This window comes from Magnolia sinica, chromosome 10 (assembly GCF_029962835.1).
Source record: "Magnolia sinica isolate HGM2019 chromosome 10, MsV1, whole genome shotgun sequence".
Lineage (NCBI taxonomy): Eukaryota > Viridiplantae > Streptophyta > Magnoliopsida > Magnoliales > Magnoliaceae > Magnolia > Magnolia sinica.
This window is the reverse complement of record NC_080582.1, coordinates 26,290,688-26,318,156: the sequence shown is the minus strand read 5'-3', so window position 1 is coordinate 26,318,156 and position 27,469 is coordinate 26,290,688. Positions and strand designations below refer to the sequence as shown.

General features: G+C 39.0%; 1 protein-coding gene across 2 annotated transcripts in view; it reads right to left on the bottom strand.

Moving 5' to 3' along the window:
• Window positions 1-27,469, bottom strand: part of LOC131258205 (uncharacterized) — a 60,074-nt gene that overhangs the window by 11,271 nt on the left and 21,334 nt on the right. The window contains exons 2-10 of one of the 2 annotated variants that reach the window (XM_058259341.1): window positions 24,275-24,327; window positions 18,848-19,060; window positions 16,933-17,118; window positions 15,556-15,685; window positions 15,364-15,444; window positions 14,548-14,735; window positions 6,241-6,336; window positions 6,039-6,132; window positions 4,260-4,376 (exon numbers count right to left, since the gene is read on the bottom strand). In XM_058259341.1, coding sequence (XP_058115324.1) covers window positions 4,260-4,376; window positions 6,039-6,132; window positions 6,241-6,336; window positions 14,548-14,735; window positions 15,364-15,444; window positions 15,556-15,685; window positions 16,933-17,118; window positions 18,848-18,958 — 1,003 coding nt within the window. In that variant the 5' untranslated portion in view covers window positions 18,959-19,060; window positions 24,275-24,327. The remainder of the gene's footprint in view (window positions 1-4,259; window positions 4,377-6,038; window positions 6,133-6,240; window positions 6,337-14,547; window positions 14,736-15,363; window positions 15,445-15,555; window positions 15,686-16,932; window positions 17,119-18,847; window positions 19,061-24,274; window positions 24,328-27,469) is intronic. The other variant, XM_058259342.1, reaches the window with a different exon arrangement.

Genomic DNA, 27,469 nt, shown 5'->3' with positions numbered 1-27,469 from the left:
TGTTCGATATGTTTAAAATATTTTATAATGACGTGGTTACCCAATTTCAATATCCTATCAAAGTTTTACACTCTGACAATAGGGGCGGGGGCGAGTACCTGTTGCATGCATTTATGTCTTTCTTGTAGTGCCATGATATTTTATCTCACACTTTGTATCCACAAACGCCTCAACAAAATGTTGTGGTTGAGCGAAAGAACCGTTATCTTCTTTAAGTCACACGTGCCTTATTGCTTGGTATAAGTCTTTCATGAGTCTTCCTAAATGTTTCTATGATGATGCGTTACTATTGTATTTTTAAGTAATCGCATTCCATCTCGAATATTGGCTAAAAAATCTTCATTTGAAATTTTGCACCCTCACGATAAACCCTTTCCTTTACCCCTAAAATGTTTCGATGTACATGTTTTGTTCAAATTCCCGATGGTACCAATGAGAAGTTGAGTCCACGGGCAACAAAATGAGTCTTCTTAGGTTATTCTATGTCACAAAAGGGGTACAAATGTTATGACCCTTGGACCGGTAAGAAATATGTATTTGACAATGTGACACTCTTTGAAGACATTTTGTACTTCTCTAATGAAGGAAAATCTTTACATAGTCCTCTTCCAAGTCCCCCTCTTTCAAGCGAGGGGGAGCAACGTACAATCTATCTCTATACCCCTTCTCGTCTCGTCTTGATGATGCTCCCAGTCCTGTCTCAAAGCCCATTCTTGTGTATCATCGACGGACTAAATCCACCACTGCTCAGCCGCCCCTCATCTCATCTGCTTCTACTAGAGGCTTATGTATAAACACTCTACCTTCTAATGATATTCCTATTGCCATGTGCAACCCTCCCCGCTCATGCACTAAGCATCCCATTAGCAATTTTGTTTCACATCACCATCTTTCACCTTTATTCTAGTCTTTTGTAGCTTCCATATCCTCCACAGTTACCCCGCGTAACTTGAAGGAAGCTACGAGTAGTCCTTACTAGACTGAGGCTATGGTTGATGAAATGCAGGAATTAGAAAAGAACAATACTTGGGAGCTAGTTCCCTTACCTGAAGGCAAACAGATAGATGGTTGTCGGTGGGTTTATACCCTCAAGTACCGTTTCGATGATTTTATTGACCGGTATAAGGCATAGCTAGTTGCAAAGGGTTATACTCAGACATATGACATAGACTACTTTGAGACATTCTCTCCAATGGCCAAGCTCAACTATGTTCGTGTGGTTATCTCCTTGGCGGTAAATTTATCTTGGCACATGTTTCAACTCGATGTGAAGAATGCTTTCTTACATGGTAATCTTGCCAAAGAGGTTTATATGGATCAACCCACAAGCTTCTCTATGGCCTCTAACAAACGCCTTGCGTGTCGCCTGAAGAAGTCTATTTACAGCCTTACAGAGTCTCCATGTGCTTTGTTTGATAAATCCAGTAGTGCTCTCCTGAATTTTGGATTTATTCACAGTCAAACTAATCACTCCCTATTCATCTGTTGTTGGCCTACTGAGATCATGGCGATGATTGTCTATGTAAATGACATTGTATTTTTCGGCGATGATACTAATGGAATGATGCAAATTAATTTTGTTCTCAAGACTCGATTCGAGATCAAAGATCTAGGGACTCTTCAGTATTTTCTCAGCACTGAAGTTGTGGGATCTAAATCTAAATTTGTGCTCTCTCGAAGGAAATATACCCTTAATCTTTTCTCCCATACTGGGACGCTAAGATGTAAGCCCACTACCACGCTTATGGATCCGGCTTACAAAATTAGTCCTGATGATGGTGAGCTCTTCTTTGATCCTAGGATGTATTAACGGTTGGTCGGCAAACTCATCTATCTCACTATTACCCGGCCGAATCTTTCATATGTTATGCGGGTTGTTAGTCAATTCATGCATTATCCTCGGACCAGACATCTGACTGCAGTATATCGTATCCTCCGGTATCTATAGTCCTCCCCAAGCAAAGGGTTGCTATTTAAACAACGCGGCCATTTTCATCTGTCTAATTACTATGATGTCGATTGTGCTAAGAGTGCTCATGATCGACAGTCTACGTCCAGATACCATACGTTCGTAGGAGGCAACCTTATCACTTGGAAGAGCAAGAAATAGTCCGTGGTGGCGCGTTCTTCTGTCGTGGCTGAGTATCAAGCATTGGCTCATGCGACATGTGAGCTTATTTGGCTTCAAATCCTATTATAGGAACTCGATTATCCTCCTTCGACTCTCATTCCTTTGCATTGAGACAATCAAGCTGCCATTCATATTGCTAGCAGTCCAATGTTCCATGAGCGCATGAAACACATTGAGATTGACTGTCATTTCATTCGGGAAGAAGTTGCTACAAAGGAAACTACTACTTTCGTTCGCTCTGGGGATCAGTTGGTCGGTGTTCTTACCAAGTAGGGATGCTCTTCTTCATATCGTTGACAAGTTGGGCATAATCAACATCTATGCTCCAACTTGAGGGGGAGTATAGAGAGTCATGGGGATGATGTGACTTTTATCTATTCATTTATATATCCTTTTGTGTATGTGCATATTCACAATGTTTGGTGCTCCATGGGAGCACCTTATTGTAGCTATGATATTATAATAAAAGGTTGCGTGGGGTTGGTTGCCCTAACAACACAAGAACATACTCTCTCTCTCTCTCTCTCTCTCTCTCTCTCTCTCTCTCTCTCTCTCTCTCTCTCTTCCATTCCTTTCTTCTTATTCCTCAAATCTTAGCAACTCTACTCTGTTTTCACTAAAGAATGCATCTTTGATTTCAACTCTCAACCAGTTGGCAAAATAATACCACCTAGGGGTTTTCCCTCCTGAAATAGATGACATCTAAGTACCTGATGAAGAATCTAAGTCGCATGGTCGCATGTCCCAAAGAGACCATGTCTATCATGCATGGCAATCATGAATAAGCGATCCGAGATTCTTAGAAGGATTTCATGATACAATTGTTCCTTTCTAACAACCATCATCATGAAAACTTCATCAATGACCATTGCTAAGGGATGCTACAGTTCTAGAAGGCATGAAGCCAAGTCCTTGAACATTTGACACAACAAGCACATAAGGGATTCCTAAGGTAGAAATCCAAGATGTAGTAGAACCAACACTAAACTCAAGGTCCCACGATTTAAGCATTTGCAAAGGCATTGTAAGTCTAGTCCATCTTATCAATCACCACGATAGCTTCCTCTCCAAATAGGTAGATGACGAGACAAATGAAGATAACAAAGTTTCCAAGATGTGTTAAACTAAAGGCTTTCTGGATAATCCCTAAATGGTATTTATCCATTAAACAAGCTTAGGAATGGTAATTTAGCAGATGATGGTAATTGTGCTGACAAGAACCTTCTATCGCCACCCTACTCGTTCACCTATGTTGGTTTGGGGTATGGTCAGTTCACCGAGAGGATCGCCCTCCCAATTCGAAGTTTTTTCCTGGAAGTTTCAATCGTCGTTGACTACGACAGTAGTCGCAACTATGGCAGGGCGATACGCTCTACTCTCTCGCGACCCCAATTTCTCCATGCAATGCTCTCATCCACCTCGATGGCTCAACCATCATTCCATGAAAACTTGCTAACCCTCTTTTCATTTAACTTATGACTTATGAGTAATTAATCCCCTAAAATCCTTGTCCCAAAACAACGCATCTCTAAGAGACCTTACCTTCCATGCTCATTCTTGAACAGGCAACTTTTGAATTATGATGCAAGGGCATTACCTTGGCCTAGGCACTAAAAACTATGGCCCATAATCCCCCCCCCCCTCAAGTAATTTAAGAACCCAAGCGGCCTAATGGAGTAGGATACCTATGTTGTGGGATGGAGGCTTTCATCACTTCATTGTCCATTTTGCACTGTGACTCATTACAAATATTGAGAACACTTATCCAAAATCCCATGGTTCCTTGATCACTTTGATTCCCCCAGATATGAACTTCCTTGCTTTCTTCTTGCAACTCTGTCGAAAGCCCTTACAAGCAGTCTGGCTTCTCACTTCTGAAGAGAGGGCATAATGGGGTGGGTTTTCTTTGGCAATAAGGGGCTTTTGTGGAGCAAAGGTTAGAGGGAGAGGGAGAGAGAGATATAGAGAGAAAGAGAGAGATCCCTTTCCAGTTTCACACATTTCAGTCATATTATAGCACCACTTTTCTGGAATACAAACCAATTAATGATGGGAAGCAAGTATTTAGCACAAGAGATATCCCAGCTAGTTAAATGCGAGCATTTATCTTTTCTATTATTTTACTTACAGATGAAGTGATCTTTAACACGTCGTAGCTCTACATACTTTTCCCAATCTCCCCCACGAATGCATTCTCTACATAAAGTGCAGGCTCGTGGTCGGGCCACAGTTGCCTTCTTTTTACCTGTGAAAACCAATCAGACATAAGAGAGAAGATATAACCACAAAGATCATTAGCATATAAAAGATCATGGAAATAGGTAGAACATGCAAAGCTCGCTTAAATGTTGTAGACATGTGAATTCTATAAGACAATGAGGATACTCAAGTTTTCACAAGGGAGAGTCCTCGACTACAGTAGCTATCCTGGACTTATGACTTTGGAGATCTAGGGCCTCACTTCTAGCCAATGAGCAGCTATTGTCCTTTGAAGACCACTGGCCTTTTTGTGTAAAGAAAATGAGCCAATTGTTTAAGGCAATCAAAGAGTTTCTCTTTCAATAAATATTGATCAAACTACTTGCTGCTTCAAAACAAGACAAGTAACGCTCTACAAAATTACTAGTAGTTTCTAAGAGAGAGATGTGAAGGCTACTTATGGGAGCTGGGAAATCCAAGCAGTTGTCAGTTGGACCCACTGTGTATCTCTCAAGGCTTGAAAATCAGGCTGGTCCAATCATAAAAAGGGCCACCTCATTAGCATCATAATCATCTTAGCCTTTCTCCGAGCAATTTGGTGTTGGATTTTAAATGGGAGATCGGCAAAAGCTTTATGACTGGCTGCCCATCAAACATCAACCTTCCTCTTTCATAAGGCTCTTGGAACTGGCCATGGTAGAAGCTCATATTGACACCACTCATATGCCTAGTAGGAATGTCACCAAAGCTAATCTCTAGAGAACAACCAAAAAAAAAAAAGGGCTATTGCTAGAAAAGGAACAGAAATGAGATTTATCAAATTTAAACTTATGGTCTCCAAGGCTTAGAATGCATCTCCAATTTGATGACATTTGGGGAATCACCTTCCACAATAACCAGGCTCAAGCTCTATTACTCCTTGTCAAGGAGTCTCAACTTTTCTCCGAGATTGTAAGCCTCATGGTGTCTCCAGATCCAACCAGCCTGAAATAAGTAAAGATGATTCATTCCTTGTGAAGGATCATTTCCTACAAGATAGAAGACCTCTATTTGAAGGGACATCTCCTCCAAGAGGCAAATATCTTTCCAAGGGATATGTAAGGATTTATAACCCATGTTTGTCTACAAATAATGCAAAAAAAAAAAAAGAAAAAAAAGAAAAAAAAAGAAGCCAACTACAAATGGCAGAACTTCCAAGACAGTAAGGTATAATTTGCATCAGGGCAATGCATAAATCAGAACTAGTGTTGAAAATACTAAAAATCAGCTACACGTCGAGACAACAAGGTGTTATCTTTATTCAGTTGGGGCAAAAATCAGAACAAGCAATAAGCATGCTACCACTCTTCCTCCTTTTCTGCCCAAAATAACAAGTGAGATATGTATGGTAAGGTCCAAGTCATATCCCAACCACATTTTTGGCATTCATGAGTAATGTTGATCTTGGGAACTGAGATAGAATCAGAGTTGGACAGAAGGATAGCAAATCATTTATTAGCATACACAAAATGTTATCTAGAACTACCTTTTCAATTTTAGACAAAGAAACAAACATCTGAGTTTTGCAACAACAGAAAAGGAAAAGGTGTTTCTTCTTTTCTGAATATTAAGTTTGGTCTCTCCAACTTCAGAGCCAAACGAAGTCCGTCAATCAAAGCACAGTAATCAAGAGATAGTTAATAACCTCACCAAAGAGAAGATCACTCACCCTTGCCAACATCCTCAATATCAAACACATCAACAGGACATCTATTCACAAGCTCTTCTGCCTTCGCGTCTTCAACTTCTTTCAATAGCACAACCTATTCAAGAGAGTGAAACCCAGAAGTCATTGCAAAACTAATGGTCGGAACATCTGCATTTGGATGTTTTAAGGTGGAGCAAAAGGTGGCATTCGCTACTGACGTTACCTCAGGGAGCATTCTGTACCATGCTGTAGCCACTGGAGACCACTTGGCATGAGTTTTCCCCACACCTTTCACAGCATGCGCTTCAAGTTCAATTGCCTGCAAAATAAATAAAACCTTTAATGAATTTGAACACCAAGAACAAAACAGAAGATCTCACTCACCAAACTCTAGAGCCATTCTGAGGAAGTTTTGTATGATGCTTGATTGATGATCTAGTAGGCCCCATCATCATTAGGCACGAATATGACTATCTCCTCTTTTGAGGAAGAAGTTTTGTATGATGCTTGATTGATGATCCAGGTAGGCCCCATCATCATCATGTACGAATGTGACTTAGGATGGGGGGAGGTTCCCATGTTAGTGTGGGATGCATGACTCAGGACAAGTGTTGGTAGTATGTGACCCTGCAATCCAATTTGGTTTTAGTGTTGATTGGAACTTTGTCATTAGTGACCTTTAGCTTATATTCTTCTTAATGTGATGATATAATTGTACATGGAAACATTCTTTTTACAGGTTGTAGTTGATCCATTTGGATTAATTCTTGCTCGACTCCATGGTGAAAGAGTAGGGAAACACATCGGTAGGATTTTGGTCATGGAAAAATTGTCCTGTGGTTCTCCAGTATCCTTAATTCCATGACCACTCTGAATATTGAACCATCTAGATCTGGTTTGTAGTTATCCTGCATGTTTTAGTGAACCAGTGACAAACATGGAGGGTTAATCTCCACCATCGGGTCATCAATTGCATCATTGTTTTGGGCTCTTTACCACAAGGGAGTACAAATGCTCATTTGTTATGGGCAGTGTTTGAGTTATCGGCGAGAAATCGATAATATCGCTGATATTATCGGTGTCGCCATACCTGCGATACCGAAAACCCAATATTTCGTTCCTCTTCTGGATGTCGCCGATATTTTCGATATTATCGGCGAGATTTTCGGATCACTAGCCAAATCAGCCAACTACCCTGTAGATTTCGATAAAATAGGCAAAACAAATGCCGTGTTTTCGGCGACATTAGGCAACGACCCTCTTATTCCGAAAAAAATATAGAAAAAAGAAGAAGAAGAAGAAGAAGAAGCTCTCTTACCTTTTTACTCAAGATCTACCTCAAGGAGTGGCCTTCGACTAGATTTGGTTGGCCAATCGCGATCAACAGCGCCGGATCTTTCACAAGAACTAAAACCCCCTTTTTCCTTCTAATAGAATAGCTTTGAAAGGAAACTAGATTTCTACCTAGGCTTACGGGGATTTGATTTGGGATTTGAAAAAAATCTGAATTAGGGGAGAGATTTTTGAGAGTTTTAACGAAAAAATCATCGAAATCGCCATTGTCGTTGCCGGTTTATCAAAAAAGGGAAGTGGATTGGCTAGTGTACCACACAGTAGCTATATAGCTGCTGTAGGTACATGTCGTGCGCAGACGAGCACTGACGCTCCTCAAGCTCCGAGTAGTACGAACGGTTCAAAGGAGATTAAAGTTACATGGGCCCCACAGTAATGTATTTATTATATCTACACTATTCATCTATTTTTTTAGATTATTTTAGAGCATTATCTAGAAAATGAATCATATCCAAAGATCATTTGGACCACACCACAAATAGCAGCGAAGATAATGATTTTCACCGTTAAACAATTCGTTGGGCCCACCATAACGTTCTGTAGGCCCCCCCATGATGTATGTGTTGTATCCTCACCATCCATCTATTTTTCAAGACCATTTTAGAGTATGAGACCAAAAATGAGGTATATCCCAATCTCAAGTGGACCACATTACAAGAAACAATGTTGAATGAACGTAGACCATTAAAAACTTTTTGGGGCCTATAAAAGTATTGGATCAAGCTAATATTTGATTTTTCCCCTCATCTAGGTCTGTAGCCTTAGGAGGATTTTAACTGTGGTTATCCAATCATTATTGTTTTCATGTGGTGTGGTTCATTAGAGATTTGGATCTGACTCATTCTGTCTCATACGCTAAAATGATATCTTCAAATGGTTGGACGGTGTGGATACAAAACATAAACCATGGTGGGGCCACATAACAGCTCGACGTCACTTTAGTGGCAAGTCTCGCTGCTGAACCCGTCATAGCTAATCCGCGTCCCTATGGACTCGGGTGGGTACATATGTGTCACATATTGAGTAAATTATGTGGGGTCCACCGTGATTTACATATTTTATCCACTCCGTCCATCCATTTTAACAGATAATTTGAGGGCTTTAGCCCAAAAACTAAGTATATCCAAATCTCAAGTGGACCTCACCACGGGAAATAGTGTGAATTGAAATTATACTGTCTAAAATTTCATGAGGCCAAAGAAATTCTGGAGCAATCTGTTATTTGTATTTTTCCTTCATCCATGTCTTTATGATCTTATGAACGGGTTGGATGACAAATAAGCATCACTGTAGGCCCTACCAAGGTTTCAACTGTGGAAATCATTATTACCATTGTTTCAAGTGGTGTGGTCCACTTGAGCTTTGGACCTGCTTCAAATTTCGAAACAACCATTAAAATGAGCTGAAAAAACGGATGGAAGGCGTGGATAACCCACACACATTCATGGTAGGCCCAACATGTTGGGCAACAGTACTACTCAACTGCCACGAGATCTAGACAATGATTACGAGCCACCTCGTCATTCTATGTGGGGATGAAATGTGGCCAGAAATGTGTATTTTTTTTTTTTATTCATTTACTTTTGCATGTCTTAATTGTTATAAGCTTGCATTTGTATTATATAAACTCATTTTGGTCACTATTTGAGTGATTTCTTACGACAACGCATGCCTTTTGGCCCCCATTAAATGGAAACTTCTTATTTAATGCATTCTTTTTGCATTTTTTTCATTCCTAAATATGTAAATTTGTGTATTTAGGCATGTCATGAAGTTTCACTGAAAAATTCCACCATTTTCTCTATTTTCCCCCTTTTTCCCTGCATTTCCGGTTATCGGCGATATTATCAGCTGAAAAATTCCACCATTTTCTCTATGTTTCCCCCTTTTTCCCTGCATTTCCGGTTATCGGCGATATTATCAGCGATAATGATATTATATATTTATCTCCGGCCAGCGAAACTTGTAGCGATAGGCCAATCATGCTCGCACTGGGTTGACTGATCATGAACTAGCTTGAACTTATCCATTGACTTAAGAACACAAGGTCATATTACTTGATGTGATGGATACATGCATCAAGGTTAAGAAACGTCTTGTGATCTACTTAGGGATCCACTATTGTGGCGGACTTATGGTTATTGGGGCTCCATTGAGCTCATCTTTGTGGGACCTCACTTTTGGATGTTTTGAAATGGTTTTCCAAAGGTTTTTAATCGTTGAATCTCTTGTCTTAAATGTTAATTTATTTTTATAACGCTTGGTGTACAACCAATTGTCATGATCTATTAGTGGCCCACCCTTCGTCTATAATTGGATTAGGACAAGAGTGGGCAACCACAAGGTAGAGGGATATGGTCAATTTAGGTGATGGATGGATGCGTTGTGTGCATTTTTTGAGGATGTAGGGCATAACGAAGTGCACAAGGTAGTAAATTACCATAATTAAGGTGGTACACCAATACCGTAACCTCCTCTATAAATCCCATTCTCAAGAGAATAAGGGTCCTAAGTCCTAACAAAGAGAGGGAGTAAACGCACAACCCTTTCCCGACCTTCACAACGGGGGGGGGGGAGGGAGAGAGAGAGAGAAGACCATTCTCTTTTCCTTCTCCCATCACTTGCGTGGTCCATCTCTTGGGTTGATCTCAACCCTTAAATTTAGGTCTTGGTCCTTTAATGGGATCTAGATTTGCAAGGGCATCTATTCTTCATTGAGGATTAGATCATAGATGGACTTCTTCGATTTTGAAGAAGAACAACATAGTTAGTCCATTCCTTAGCCCCTCATTGATATAAGGTATCAAATCTAGACCATCCAGTTTTTTTATCGTAGAAATCTAAAAATTACACATGTCGATCCTAATTCAGAGAATTAATATTTGAAAATTATGCACCCATTTGAGTCTTTCCAAAACCCCATCATTGGGTGTATCACACAATCCCCAATCTCCCACCTTCACCAAGCCAATCATGAGATAGACGGGTAAGGAAGGTAGCAATAAGGAACCAAGGATAATTTTTTTCATAATCACATGGAAAGCAGAGGAAAGAATACAAGTGTAGTGGTTTTAATATTGTTAAAGATAGGGTTATGAGAAAGCCATAGGGACCAAAAAAATTAAAAGAAACTCTTCCAATCCAACATTGGTCTTACACAGCTAGGACCCCTTCAAACATACATATACCTCTTGCTCAAAGAATTCCTCCAACTCCAGGCTTCTAAGAATACTTATCAAGTTTTACGTCGACGAGTTCCAAGGTGACACCTTCCAAGCCAGCTGCAAGAGACAAGCAAACAAGGGGATAACTTCCCAAGGTAAGCCCCATCCACAGGAAGAGTTCTACATTATTGGTGTTCTTCTATAGCCTAGCCTAGGGAAACAACAGTTGGCAAGGTATGTTAGCTAATTCGCAAGTAGGTAAGCTAATTTGATTAATTTTTTTAAAGGCACCACATGCTAGCAATTACATGGACATTGCATTCTATTAAAACCTTTGCATGGATATGGCTCTCATACTCTACAAGGGTGTATCAAGGAATTCCCTCACCAATATCGTTAGGAAGTATGGTAAGAGTTAGCTGGTCAAATATACAATGCTATTTGCCCAATAGTGCAAGATTTATTATTTCCAACTTCTAAATGCCTACCCCCATTCCCTTGTTGGCCTACATATCTACTCCTGAGGTGGAACTTGTTTTTTCTTCTACTTCTCGCCATAAGTAATCAATCTATTCAGAACATCCTTCGGGTGTTTGAATAAGGATAAGAAGTAGATCAGAAGATTCAATAATGTCGCTTTGATCAGGGTGTCTCTCCCTCAAAGATAGGTGTCAGAGTTTCCTAGTCAATAGCTTCCACTCCACCTTCTCTATCAACCTATCCCATAAATGATTCGTGGGTTCCCCATACATCTTGGAAGTCCCAAGTACAAAGAAGGAACCAATCCTGCCTTGCACCCGAACACCCTGACAAGCTCCTCCACCTCTTCCTTTGGGGAATCTAATCCCCAACATTTCACACTTCTCAATGTTCACCTTTCAGCTTTGACACTACTTCAAACCAACAAATTATCTTCCTTAGATTGTCCACTTTCACCACTTCACATTGCATAACAAACTTGTGTTATCGGCAAATTGAAGATGAGACGCTTCGAAGTCACCTTTGTCCACTTTGAACCTACGAATGACACCACCGAGACACCTTTCTCCAGCATCTTGCGCAAGAGTTTCGCTACTACCATGAAGAGAAAAGGTGACAATGGATCTCCTTGCCTAAGGACTCTTGAGGAGTTAACGTACCCCTTCGGCGATTCATTAGCTAGGACCGAAAACTTGGCTAATCTAATGCACGCTTGGATCCACCTTCTCAATTTCTCGCCGCACTTGATCTGATACAGCATATAATCCAAAAATTCACATTTCATGTTGTTGTAAGCCTTTTCCAAGTCGAGCTTGCACACAATGCCCCTATTACCTTCCTTGTATCGAGAATCAATGACATTCACGTTATCATGTATGATCAATGCACCATCCAGGATTTGCCTTCCTTCATTAAAAGCACCATGGACCCTTGATACAACATTTCCCAAGATAGATCGAAATCTTGTGGCCAAGACCTATGCGGGTAGTGAGGTCTTTTATGCTCGCTGGGTTGCGCGGCTAGGGAGGCGGCAGTCAGTGTGGAGTGTATTTGACCCTGGTGATTTCCCAGAGATGAATTGTACTGATATGTGGACATGATATGAAGATGAGCATGATTACATTGTACATTGCATATGCCATTTGGCTATATAGGCCCCGCATTGCCTGGCCTTGGGATGGCTAATGGCACTCCTGCATGGTATTGCATAGCCTTGTTATGGCTGTTGGTATTCATGCTCTTGCCAGCATTTTCCGCATACTTTGATATTGCATACTTGGCACCTGTCCCGCACAAACTTACACCACCCAAGTTTTCTATAAGCTTATGCACGATTGATGCATGCAGATGATGCCAGGCAGCAGTTGAGCAGGAGCAGGAGTGTGCCGCAGAGCTTTCTTTTGGAGTTTTGTTATAGTCATTGTATCTTTCTCTTTGCGCCTTGTACTGGAAAAGTTTTTATTCCTAGTGGATTTTGTAATTGTGTTCCTGTAGTTATTTTCTGTGGTTATGATCTTGGTTATGCTGATTATAAAACGGACTTATGTTATAGAAATCCTCCTTGTAGGATCCCAAGATCAGAACCTGGCGTATGGGTGTCAGGAGCCGAGAATGGGGTACTACAGAGGCTATCGGCGCCGGATTTGGCGATCGGGAATTTTGTGAGCCCGGTTTTCGAGTCTGGGGCGTGACAATATAAGAGCAGCATTTTATGTCAAGTTTTAATGAAACGTAATGCCCACATGACAGAGCATAGTGGTGTCTATTTTATATCAATTTTTCCTACCGGCTTGCAGACGAGCTGACATACTAATGACGGCCGTTCGTGTTGTCGAAAATGACACTTGTGGTCATCAAGGATGGTGGCGACAAGTCCACGATGGATAAACTAATTCCACAATTTGGCAAGCAAATCGTTGTTAAATCGTGTTGATCAAGTCCGATTTTAGCACCGTGCGAGCAACTTAGCAAAGGGAAGCTAAAAACCTAGAAACTGGACCTTCGCAAGCTGCTCGAGTAGGAGAATTACAATTTCATGGCAGAAGAGGTCCTAGCTACACAAGGTCAAAGTAGGATGGAAGAGTTTTCTGTTATATTTGTTGGCCCATATGGCTTTCCCATAACAACTTAGTCTGTAACAATATTTAACCCCTCCCAAATCATATTTGTTCTTCTACTCTCCATGAAACTAAGTATCGATTCCTTCCTCATCCATTTATCCCATCTCCCACCTTGACAAACCAGGAACAACCTGGGTTATATCCCACAATCTTCCACCTCAAACAGCTCAAGCATATCCCACAATTCTCGCACACATGTAGTGTGTTTGGCATTGTTGTCATGTGCGACCGCACATGCGCATATCCATATGCAGATCACATGTGCGATCTGGCACATATGCAATCGCATATGTTGCATACGCAAAAATATGCGATCGCATACAGCATATGCAATCGCATATTGGCCATGGCACATTGAATTTTTATTTTTAGTTTTTTGCAAAAAAAAATAAAATAAAATAAAAAATAAAAAAACATTTTGCCTATAAAAAGGCTTCCAAATCTCCTCCATTTAAAAAAAAAAAAAAAAAAAAAAAAAAAAAAACGTAAAAAAATATAAGAAACTGAGGAGAATTTTTCTAAGTTAATAGATAAGTAATTTTACATATTTAAAATACATTTGAGAGAGATAAAATCAATTAAACAAAGAATTAAACATCAAGTCATCCACATTTAACAATATAGTTAACAACAAGTAACAACAAAATCAACAAGCTATTTATTTATTATGATAGAAAATCAACAAGCTCTCTTCCTTGAAACTTAAAAGTGCTTGAATCTTGATCTTCCAACTTCCAAGAGAGAGGGAGATTAAGAGTTAAGACCAATATATATATTTCAAAATATATATATATATATGTGATCGCATATGCGATTCGACAACAATGGTGTTTGGTTTAGTGAAGTTTGTTATCCTAACTAGTGGGAATGGCATGCACAATGCACGTGAAGAGAGAGAGAGAGAGAGAGAGAGAGAGAGAGAGAGAGAGAGAGAAATCCTATAATGGTTTCAACAGTGGATGGGATGTTGTGGCCCACTTGAGTTTTATACCTACATTTTTCAGCTGACTTCCAAACATGAGCCGGCGCAACAGATAGATGGATTGAATGTCCCACCAACATGACTGTGGACCCACAGCACTTTTTGTCGCACAAGATCCTCATGAATTGTGTGGGTACAAGCTATACACAGAGGAAACCAAGGGAGTAGCTACTCATATGGAAAAAAAAGTTTTAAGGACAAAATTGCCCCCGGTTTTACATGCTGAGACATCTTGAATTTCCTTTTAAAATTCTAAAGTTTATGCATTTTGTAATGACTAATTGCATGGTACAGATAGGCTCAATTCAACAATGCAACTTACAGAAATGACAATGTTAGGAAAATACAGTTCTACTTTTCTTTTGATACTTGGAAACATATTGTGGATAGGGCCCTGCCTAACACAAAAATGAGAGATGTCACAAGATTACCTGGCCTCCCCCAAGCACAGCAATAGTAATATCTTGATGCTTTGGGCCAATTGGCTCGTTGGAAAATTCTGGCAGGGAATCCTGGCTGCAACTGAATGAAGTATAGGTTTTAGGTTTTTGAGATTGCTGTGATGATGGCACTGCAAACTCACTACCATTTGGCAGCCACTTGAGTTCATTTGACTTAACTGCATTATCAATGGAATCATCATTACTAGAGCATGGACCAACTACAAGTCTACAACCAATATTTAAACAAAAAAAAAAAAAAAAAGAGCCTTAGTCCACATGCACTCTAAATGTGCCCACAGAGCCAACCCGTAACACGTGTGAAACAGTCCATGCATAAAGTGGCTCCTCATGTAGATGACCTGGCACAAAAATCAGCTGGCCAGATAACCAGAGGGGCAACACATAAGGAAACAATGGATGGCTTAAAAAGATTGCCAATAGTCAGTCCACTTACAGACCCAATGAGTTACCCTGCCGGATTTTTGGGGCAGGTGATCTGCACAATAGGCCCACCTGATGCATGCTTAGTGTCCAACAAAAATGCCAAGATGGCAGTCATAAGTAGAGGTGCATGTGGGCTTAGACTCATAAAATAGAGAGATGGAGAGAGAGAGAGAGAGGGAGGGAGGGAGAGAGAGAGAGAGAGAGAGTTGAGATCCACCAAAAATGAAAATAAAGATATGTTCCCCCAAAAACGAAAATAAAGATATGTACAAAGAAAGGGGTTCCACCAAAAATGAAAAGAAAGAAATGTGTAAAGAGAAAGGGGTTAAAAACAGTAAGCTTGATGCCCAGAAACCATACCTTTGATACGGCCACCCCCCTTTTTACATTGGACGTCCAATTTGAAAACTATTGTATTCTTCTCTTTTGCAGAGTCATTTTCTACCAAAATAAATGTACCAAGAAGCCCAATTCAAATTAATGAAAACCTTAAAAAAATAAATAATAAAATAATAATAATAAAAAAATAAGAGAAGTCAACGAACTGTCAACCTGAAACATATTCGAACAGCCTTGGGTCAGCTTTGATGGGAATAAGGCCCAACCTATGGGCTAGGACTTCATCTTGGACCACTGATGTGTTGTTCGCAACAAAGACCTTTTCAATAGCCATTGTAGGAAGCTGCATGTGGAGGAGACCATGACTAAAATTAAAATTAAAAAATTAAAAAATTAAAAAAAGAAAAAAGAAAAAAAAAGTGATTGTCTATGCCAACCATTCAATGCAACAAAAAACAACTGAGCCAACCATCTCACAAGATGGTTATAAACAAAAAGGAAAAGTACAGGCATCTAATACTAACTAGATGATGCATCATCACAACATTAAGCATGTAAGAGGACGATGGAGACCTTGTGAGAGACTGATGAAAATGAAAGCCAATTTCTAACATGAAAAAGAGATCCAACTGAGAACAGTTGAACCCAGAATGGAAGACAATTCTAGAAGAATGTGATTTGCTAAGAAACCATGGCAGGTATTGGTTTTCCCACTTGCCAAGCTGCATTAGGTGTGCTGTGTCCAACTCAAAAGTGAGATAAGAATGGGACCTTCTTGCTCTTATCTCAATTGTGATTTGTAGCATCAAAAGTGGGAAATGGCAGCCTGCATAAAGGCCGGTTATGTTTTCCACTCTACAGAGTAGAAGCAAACATCAATTCACTGAAAACATATGATAGAGAATCCCTCCTGAATGGGGATTCAAATTGGTAGGTATGAATCTGACTGATTGATGAGTCCATAGCCTTCAAAAGAAAAACATGAACAGCTCCACACTCTTCAAAATGATAGCTTCTTATATAGTACCCATTTGGGAATGAGATCCTGCAAAATCAGGCAGGCCCCATATCCTCCACATCAGATTCTGCCACACAAAGGCAGTTTCCCTGCATAATCACAATTATTTTAAGTTGGGAAAAGAAACTAAAAGATTGAAAATTGTGATTGAAAGGAGAAAAGAGCTACTAGCGCCTTCGAATCTGATATGGAGGGCATGGGTCGCCAAAATTGAGATTAGAGCTTAACACTGATTCTGCGGATCCCTGACCAAAAGGACCTTCAATTTCATGAGGGAAAAAAAACTAACAATGGTCACCATGATAAACAAAAAGAACACAAGTGATAACACCGCCCCCCCCCCCCAAAAAAAAAAAATAAATAAATAAATAAATCACCAACAATGATCACCACAAAAAAGAAAGAATATAAATAAGTAAACTTTAATATCCAAAGATTCCAAACATCAGCCAAGTAAAAAAAGAAAAAGAAAAAGGAATACCAAACAAACTAATCAATTTGGATGAAACCCAATTGACAGCACACTATATCTGGAAAATTATAAGAAAAACAGACCAGTTTTAAAGACGTACCTCAGCGATGAGGATCCTCCTAAATGCGTTGGCCAGTGAAGCATCAATCCCAATCATATCAAACTCAATCTCATCTTCTGTGAGTCGAACTACTTCAACTCTAAAATTATTGCAGAAATTATCCATCCGCAAGCTATTATCAACCCCCATTGATGCATAAGCCCCAGAATATTGAATACCTTCCGTCTTCAAACATGATAACACATTATCAATATGAAATTTAGAGGTCATAAAAGCATAAAATAGAAAAATAATGAGCAGAAAAAAATACATGAACCAGGAAGAGTTTGAAACAATAGAATCCTTGACCTAAATTTTTTTTAAAAAGGAAAAGAAGTGAAAACCCTGAAACTAGAACGTAAAATAACATACTAGGACCATAATAAAAAAACAAAAAAACTACAGTTAAGAAAGTAGATCCAAATAAAAACAAGACTGAAGAATAAAAATAAATAAATAAATAAAACAAATCCTCAAACCATACAAAGTACCCGTATGACATTATATATATATATATATATATATATATATATAAAATAGGGAAAAAGGTACTAAGAGGATGAGCTCTGTGGGCGCCACTGTAATGTGTAAGGGACGTCCATCCCGTTAATTAGATGCAACCTTCCATTGTGAGCCATGGGCCAAAAAATCAGGCCAATCCATGACTTAGGTGGGCCACATGACAGAAAATAGTTGAGAGTGGATGCTCGCCCATTAAAACCTTCTAGATTGTACATAGGGCCCACTGAGATGTGGTTTTGACATCCAGCCCATCCAGTGTGTGTTTCCCACTTGGACAAGGGGTCACGCCAAATTTTAGGCCATTCCAAAACTCAGGAGGGCCCCACCAAATGCTTTTAGATGTTTTAGGCATGATTTTTCATGGTTTCAGATGGTATGGCCCACTTGAGTTTCGTATACAGCTGATTTTTGACATATCCCACAACCTAGAGGGGACCTGCCAATGCACGGTGTGGATTTCCATCACACATTACAGTGGAACCCACAGGTCGACCTCATGGGAAGCTCCCATGAGCTTGACCTCATAGTACCATTTCCCATATATATATATATATATATATATATATAGCAAGAACCAGCTTAATCGATACTGCTTCAAGAGGGGCAACCTCCTTGAAGAACTTGCCTCCTAAAACACAACAACATACTTGTACAGGCTATATATATATATATATATATATATATATGCAAATTGTGGTATTCCCAAGTCATACTTTGCAGGACCACCGCCCATTTTCGGTGGTCGGAGCCACATTTGATGGCCCATGGTACAAAAATCCAGGAGTTAGAACTCCGGCCTGCTGCAAATAAACAGTTAAAACTAAATCCCAACATTCAGATTTGGTTAGGAAAACCCGTTAAATACAAGATCAGGACCATCCAATTAAAGCAAATTTTGCTACCAGGCAGTTCATATTGTTAGCATCGTAGTAAATGAAACATAACCCAAATTACAATAACAAGACAATCTTAACAATGCAAATGATGGCCACCAAATGCATGGTTAAAGAGAAAATAGTCCATGCTCCAGCAGCGTCAAGATGGCAAGCACAAAATCAGATGCTTGAGATTGTCCTGATGTTTAATTTTCAGGTGATGTTCCATATGCAATGGTCAACAATGCATGTTGTTTCTGGATTAGTATCAAAATTCTGAACAAGGACTAAACAACTGAATCAAACAAAATTTCAGCAACAATTAATCTACCATAATCCCTAACTTAAGGGTCATAATAAAAACACTACACCAAGGGAAAAAAATCTTAATTCCATGACATGACCAAGAATCTGAGGAAAGAAAAAACCAAAAAAAGAACCGAAGAAACCCTATATCCTCAAAGCACTGCTAGAAATTTAGAGAGAGAGAGTAGACTAAAAGGGGATGTTATACATACATGTATTGGTGCATCTGATTTGCAGATTACACGGGTTCTTTGGAGCTCAAGGTGTGGAGGCAGCTGGCCCATGGGCACATCATCCATGTCCAGAGCTGAAACTTTCGGCATTGTCTGTCTCTGCAATTACAAGAAACCCTCCTTTCCCTTCAACAGAATAACAATCTCCGATGCAGATGGTGTTTGGATTTAACGAGGATTGTATAGCCCAACCTGCAAAAACCACAAAGCAAAGATTTTATAGCCCAACCTACAAAAACCACATGGGGAGGAGTTATTTGATACTCCAGCTGCAGATGACGCAGATATACAGGCGCTTCAAAATGGTAATGGCATATAATAGCTCAAATTAAACCAGCTAGATTGAGGAACCCACTGTCGCCATGTTACAGTACAAAAATCATGCACACTGGTTGTACAATGCTAACTTCTAATTCGTGGACACTTATTTTTTGAAATAAGACCAGATATTTTAATTTTGACAATCCAATAAACTGCACCGGGAAGCAAGGTGGGGCTCACCGTGATGTTTGTGAGAAATCCACCCCTTCCATCTGTTTTGCCAGATCATGTTAGGACATGGGCCCAAAAATGAGGCAGATCCAAAATTCAAGTGGACCGCACGATAGGAAACATCAACTATTGAAATTTCGTCGGGTAACAGAAGTTTCCAATTAGGCTTTTTTTCTTTTTTTTTTCAATTCATCCCAGTAGGAATGACCTTATGAACAATATGGATGGCATATAAACATTATGGTGGACCCCAGGGAGGTTTCAAAGGTAGGCATATTACCCTACCCACTTTTTCGTGTCACGCAGCCTCATTTTTGGGCCCATGTGTAAGTGCTTATAGGTTCAACACACATATGGTTGTCAAATTTCGTGAGACAAAACAGATCGCAAGTACGGTTAGATCGCAACTACTCTACACGTCTGAAGATCATCTCAAGATCGACTTATCATCTCAAGAAGACGTCGCTCGGTTTTAAGACAAGTTGAACTTTGTATTTGCTAAACAACAGGTGATATAACCCTAGAAAGACCTTAGGTTAGGTACTTTCAAAAATCCATTTATTTTGGGTTATCTATATTATATTTGCTCTGGAGTTCAGCCAGCCTAACTTCCTCGGCTAACCTAAATTCAAATTCGGTCTAAAAATCAAAATTTGTTGAAAATTCGGCCAGCCTAACTTTTGGTTCAGCTAGCCAAGTCGAATTTCACCTCAGGCCAGCCGAATTTTGCATAAATCTTATCCCGTGCAATCTGATAGCCGTTGCAACGAAATCGGTAGAATCCGGCCAACCAAACATTTTCTTTAGCTATAAATAGAAGTCTTCTCTCATTCTAAATTACAATGAAAAATCACTCTAAACCTTCTGCAAGTGAGAGAGAAGCTCGAGTCCTCGGCAAGCTAATTGTGTGGTATTTATAAATTCTTTTTAAGCTTATTCAATTCTCTTTCACAAGATTATTTTAATTTTATATTAAAGAGTAGTCTATACTCTTGAGATTTAAGAGAATTGAATCAGTAACATTTGGGTTTTTCATTTCTAAAATATTTTAGAACCCTATAATCTTTTTGTTGAGCGAATACTGCCACATCTACAAACAAGAAAGAAGATCTTTGCTACAAGCTTCTACTGCATCTTTGAATTTACATTTGAAGATAAGTACACTATTTATTTTATTTCATTTTAGGTTATTCTGAGATGGCATGTGAAAATCTCAGTGGGCTGATTTGTGATGGCCCATGAAAATCACAAAGTGGGTTTTTGTTTATGATAGCCCATGAAAATCATGAAAGGGGTTTTATTGGGTGAGCCCGTGAAAATCACAAGATCTGTATAAGGTTTTTAAAATAAACCAGTGAAAACCTTGTTATAGTGAAAGCCAAAATTACGAGGGTAGTAATTTTGGAAGTGGAGTAGGTGTGGTTTTTAAAAGCACCGAACCACCATAACCACTTGTGTATGGTGAATGTTTTATTCTTTTTTATATTGAATGTTATTTATTTCATTTTTGTGGTGAATGTTGTATTTATTTTATCTTCTCTTGCTAGTTTGAAAGATTGATTTTAAAGAAATTCGTGAAATAAAGTTATCCTGCCAAATATTTTAGGTGAAGGTTGTCCTACGAATTATTTGGAATCAAGGTTTCAATACTTGGGCGATTGAGATTTTGTATTTTTTATATATCCCATTTTTATTTCGATTATTTAGCAATCCTACCTACCCCCCAATATCTAGGACATCAATAGCTTGCCTTTTCACCATGTCCTAACATGATCTGGCAAAACAGATGGACAGGGTATATTTCTCACAAACATCATGGTGGGCCGCACCAAGTTCAAGAAGTTCCTGCATCGTAGGAATCCGCATCCCCAATAAATGTCAACTAATCTGATAGATGATTAAATAACGTAGTTTTGGTTCATGATACATCTAAATTGGTATACATTATTTAGACACTTTAATTTGAATATAATGCATCCACTCTTATGCAAATTCTGAGTAATTTGTGTCCCTACGTATCATCCATCACTCTTTCAGAGTATCAAAGTTCTTCTCAAACCACAAAGCAGGAGGAAACCTGAACTAATTTCCTCTTCTTTCCCATAGAAAATCGCACAAGATCTTTGAAGCCTCATTGAGACCAAAATTGAATTTCTAAACAAAGAGAGTTAGTAGGTTGGAAAATTAGCCAAAATCAATTTAAGGAGGGTTGCTTCACCCAACCACAAGACAGATATACTTCCAGCTGCTAATCTTTTCTTAAACCTTTTCTCCACCAAATCTCAAGTAGCTTTCCCCCCCAATTTGCACCAACCAGTGAACCAAGGTAAGGCATGAGAAGGATCTCGACACATGATCTAGATCAACAAGATCCCTAGAGGCATCGACACAGCAATCATTTTTTTTTTCTTTTTCTTATTATTTGAAATTGACCCATAGACTCGATATAGCTCCAAAACAGCATAAGATATGCTTGACAACCTAGACTTGATCTTTGAGAGAATCGCATAAGACAGTCTTGTCTCATCAAAGTGGAGGTGGGAAATCTCAAGTTCTATGAATGCACCTTAAAACAACTTAAGAATTCAACATCCACTATGGACTAAATAAACTCACTCAACCCTTCTGCCATAATCGAAAAGACAAACAACGACAAGGGGACACCTTGTTGGAGACCCTTAGAGGTTTTGAAGAAACCTTTGGCAGATCTATTACTGAAATTTTATTTTATTTTTTAAAAAAAAGTCACGGGCATGCACCCTCAATCCGCCAAATCCAACTACTCCCAAAACATATCCTTTTTAGCAAATGTAGGAGGAAAGAACATTCCCCATGATCATAAGATTTTTCCATATCAAGAATGCATTGAAATGCAACCCCACCCATCAAAGGTCTTTAAGTGGACACTACAGAATGCAACCCTCAAAAACACTCTATAGCCGCAACTTCAATCTCCCCCATGATCTTCAACAAAAGAACCATTGACCCAAAGGGACGATATACAATTGATCATGCACTATGCATTCACAATAAAGTGGAAGAATGTCGTATTCTTGTCATCCAATACTTAGTCACTATTAATAGCTTAACGAAATAGATGATTAGGATTATATTGTAGTTTTGTTTTCTTTGGGAAAAGCAATGTACATGTAAACTAGTCATTTACAAATAGTTGAATGAATAATTACAGTTGTTTGCATGCTCTGAGAGATGTATATAAGCATGCTAGCTTTGGGGAGTGCTTCCTCAACTCTTCAAATACAATGTTGTTGTGATGCTAACTATATCAAGGTACAAATAATAAATACGCTATTGTTCTTTTCATTTGCTGTTTTCTGTTTCCTGAATTCAGGTGGGCCACACATGTACAGAGTAATGGATGGTCGTAAAACCAACGGCCAATGATTCACAGTTATGGTGCATGTGTTGCCCACTGATGAGCGAGGTGACCTGCTTTGTAGGACATGACACGTGCACGAAGGGGCCCGTCTGATCAATGCACCAAATCCCATGTGAGTGCTTGAAGATGGGTTGTCTGGAAATAGCGTCCTTGTACAAATAGACACAAATTCCTAAATAATAATAAATAAATAAAAGCAGCCCAGGCACACGCAGCTGAACTATTGGTAAATCTGGACCGTCCATATGGAGGAGTGCATTGAGAAAGACCCAGAGTAGGAGGAAAAACAAGCCTAGCTGCCTGTTCTGTGGCGCATCCGCATGGGCAACAACGGGTATGGTTTAGGCATAGTGGGCCACCCACAGAAGAGTCCCCCAAATGGGTGATGAGGATTGACCAGAAATACAACCATGTGTATGGTGGGAATTGAGTAAAAATCTTGAAACTGAGAAAAGAATGAGAAGAAGAAGAGTACCTGGGCTGTGGTGAGAGTCAAACAAATTCAATATTCCCAAGAACCGGTACTCGTGGGAAGAGAAACCAACAGAAGAAGAGGATAGTGATGAGAGGTTTTGCTAGGGTTTTATCGGTGCAGGGTTTTTAAGAACTGAAATGGAACCAACCCGTTTTCTGGGCAGTCCAAACTGGTTCAAGAAGGCAAAACTGGGCCGATCGTAGGCAATGAATTTGTATTCTACTGAATTCTGCGTGGAAAAGCCGAAATTCCCAACGGTCCCCCTCTTTGTTTTTACTCTTTAAAAAGTAATGAACGGTTGTGGGAGCAGCTTCAGTGGATACCCGGATCCACCAATGTGGGTGGATCCCTGACTGTGGGGCCCACTTTGATGTATTTTCCTTGCAACCACGCCTTCCATCCATTTTGACAGCTGATTTTAGGGCATTATCCAAAAACTGAAGCAGATACACATCTTAGGTGGACCACACCACTAAAGTGGGATTGAATACCACCGTTAAATATAAAAACAAAAAATAAAAATAAATAAATAAACCTTGGAGGCCACCGGAATGTTTATTTGCCATCCAACATGTTGATGAGGTCAAAAAGACTTGGATGAAGGGACCACAAAAATATCAACTTGATCCAAAAATTTTGTGGCCTACAAGAAGTTATTAATGTATATCACCATCGTTTCCTACAGTGTGTTCCACCGGTATTTGGATTTGTTTTTTTTATCATGTCCTAAAATGGATCGGTTGCTTGGATATAAGTCATGGCCGATTATCTCGTAAACCAAAAATATAACGGATCGAATGATAAGGTGGCCAAACTATATTTTCCCACGTAAATATGTATACATGATTTCGTGAAAGTTGGAAGTATGTTTCGAAAACTAAGCATTCATGAGGAATAGGAAATCATGTAGTGACTTAAACTGCTAGAAGCCATCATGCACCGTAATGTCTTGCAGTACAGCGGGTTTTGAAGAGTTACAAGTTGGACCTCTACGAAAGAATATAAATGAAATGATAAACAACAAACATTATATACAAACCTTTACTCTTTAGAATGTCGTATATCTGGTTCGCTCAAAATAGTGTAGTTGTGCTGGTATGAGAAAAACAACAAACATTATATAAAAATGTATAATAAAAATAGAATGCAGAAAACTGTTAATAGGAAGGCAATACAAACACCAGGCCACTAGAAACAAAAGCCAGAAGCACAAACAGCTAATATAGTATTTTAAAACAATACAAACCTTTACTCTTTAGCAAATATGCATGTATTATATTTTGCTTCCACGTATGTAATGTAGCATGTGTTCATCAAAGCCACAGTGGACATCCAAGTTCTCTACTACAAAGTTCTATAAGGAAAGCTATACAAGATTGGAGAAATTTGTTCAACCAAAGTTAGTCAGTCTTATAGTTGTGAATAGTTTCATAATTTGGCAAGCATCCTAGAAAGGCGAGTTTGAAGATGAAGAAATTAGAGCTTTTATCTCAAAGCTGATTGAAGAAAGATGGATGTGTCATGCATGTGCACACCTAGGTAACTATTCTCGAACTGGGTTTTTCCTAATTAATGAATTTCACTGGATTCATAGGTGGGGTGTGTGTGTGTGTGTGTGTGTGTGTGTTTCATTCATTTAACTATGAAATTCTCCCTCTGCTGCTTCATTTCATTACCAATGATGCATCAACCAGAATGCAGGTGTTTGATATTTTGCATCTGACTATATCATTCTCCTTAATTGATTTGTTATCCTTCCTCGATGAAATGCACCAACCCCTCTGCATGATCTCTCAGTTGTCTCCATTGATCAGTCCCTCTCCCTGGTCCATAAGTTCGAAATAAAACTCATGTAATTGGTTCGACGTTTTGAACTCCTTACATTTGAAAAAAAAAAAAAAAAAAACCTCATTTTTAGGCTAACTGAATTAAAATGATCAAAAAAGAAAACTTTCAAGGAGGTATTTAAAAAATAGAGCTCGTTGATTGTCATCCATTGATATGATTGAGGTAGAAGGTGAAAAGTTTTAGTAGAGATGGATTGATTTATATAGGGATTTGTTGGAAAGAGAGGATTTGGAAGAGTTAAAAGTATGAGATTTTTCCACTATCTGATTACCAGTATACATTATTGCTCGTGTTTATAGAAATTCTAATCATTTTAATTGAATTTTATATTTTGACCTCGTCTATATATAATGTACACATATATAGCCGTTGCCTTAAACATATCCCATACTCCCTTTTTCTATCCCGTGCCATTTTACTAACTAAGATCCAAACTATCCAAATTATGGTGCTCATTTTAAATGGCAGATAACCAGAAAATCACATTCATTTCACTATTCTAACCTGATTTGGCCTCTTGAATTTTGACTGGCTGACCATTTTCCTTTCAACCATTTCTTTGATGGCCTCCAATGGATGGTTATGATTTTCTCATTTGCATATTTTTTTCAGTCCATCTTCATACAAAATGGGCCCCACAATTTGGCTATTTTGAATTTCAGCCTCTCTTTTCAAGTAGCAACTGGTTTTATACAGAAAAAGCGGGAGATTGATAAACTTGTCCTCATGGGTATTGTTTCTGCATTGTTCTTAACACTAGATAAGTTCAAAATGAATTCCACCTGCCAAATCTATATTAAACCAAATGTTGATTTGGGAGTACTTTCAAACAATACGGTAGTCTTTTCACTCTCCAAAATCATTCCACTTTCTAAATCTTGAGATTGCATATCAATTTTATTTTGCTGGTTTTGAAGGTCTATTGGTAACTAGAGAATTTCATAGTCAAATGAATAAAACATACACTTCTAGTAACAAATGAAGAAGAACCAATCTTCCAAAAAACATTCATTAGGGAAAGCTCAAATAAATTTAATTATGAAATTTATGACATACTTCAAAAGTATGGCATGGAGAGTTTTATACAAATCTTAATGCATCCTCCAAGAAGTTTCTAGATTGCTCATGCTAAAATCCCATCGCCTCAAACATGTTACCAAATTTCTTCCAATTTTCATTGTAATAAAAAGAAGCATACAAATCTAGTATGGAAACTATACCAAAGAGTCTCATAACAAACATTGTTCCCTATATACACCCATGTGGTTTAGCTCTTTTACGATTTCTATATATGGCCTTAAAAGTTGTATGGTCAGACTTAAGGGCCCCACAGTCAAACTAGTTGAACATCAGAGACCATCCAATAGATCTATGGGCCCCACTCACTATTAGGGATTCGCAATTACAAAACCCTAATTACGGATTGAATATTAAGGTCGAAAATAGAAAATCCCTAATTAGGGATTCCCAGTTGCAAAAAGCTATTTCGGTTCGACATTCATCATTGAAGAGCGTGAAAGAGAGAGAGAGAGAGAGAGAGAGAGAGAGAGAGAGAGAGAGAGAGAATGCTGCCTACAATCCAATTGTTGTTCAAATACCTCAAATTACAGAGAAATATGGAAGCCTGGAATGGAGAAGAATACATATTTGCCGATAATCAAATGTGAAGAAGATAAAACACGTGATCTTCATCAAGAAAATTTTAAGTGAAAACGGAAGGAGAACGAAGGATTCTCTTTCGAGTTTGAGATAGAGAGAGAAAGAGTGTGTGTGTGTGTGCGCGCGTGCGTGTGAGACCTTGAGGCCTTTCTACGAAGGGTCTCTTTGTCTTTCACTGCCAGCGTCTTTGTGGAGCATCTCGTCTTCGGGTTGGACATAAAGGGTTGGGAGAGAGGAGAGGAGAAGACAGAGAGATGGGTGGGATTTGGGGGTCATCACGAGAGGAAGAAAGAGAGAGAGGGTTTGCAGAATTTGGAGTAAGGGGAGGATTAGGCATTACCCAGGTAATAGCTTAGTGGTTGTTACCCCTCCCGTATGGGCCACCTTGATGATGTGTTGTATATCCACACAGTTCATCCGTTTGTACATACCATCTTACGACAGCATGCAAAATTTATGCAGATCAAAATATTAGGTGGACTACACTACAAGAAAGAGTAGTAATTGAGTGGATCACCATTAAAAATTCCAAAGGCCCATCGTAAGGATTCTGTAATATCTATTTGCAATCCAACCTGTTGATAATGTCAAGAATATCTAGATGAAGGAAAATAGAAAGATCAAATTGAATCATAGCGTTTGTGCCCCACAAAAAGTTTTTAATGGTTGGTTATTCATCATTGTTTCTATTGGTATGGTCCAACTGAGATTTGGATCTTCTTATGAT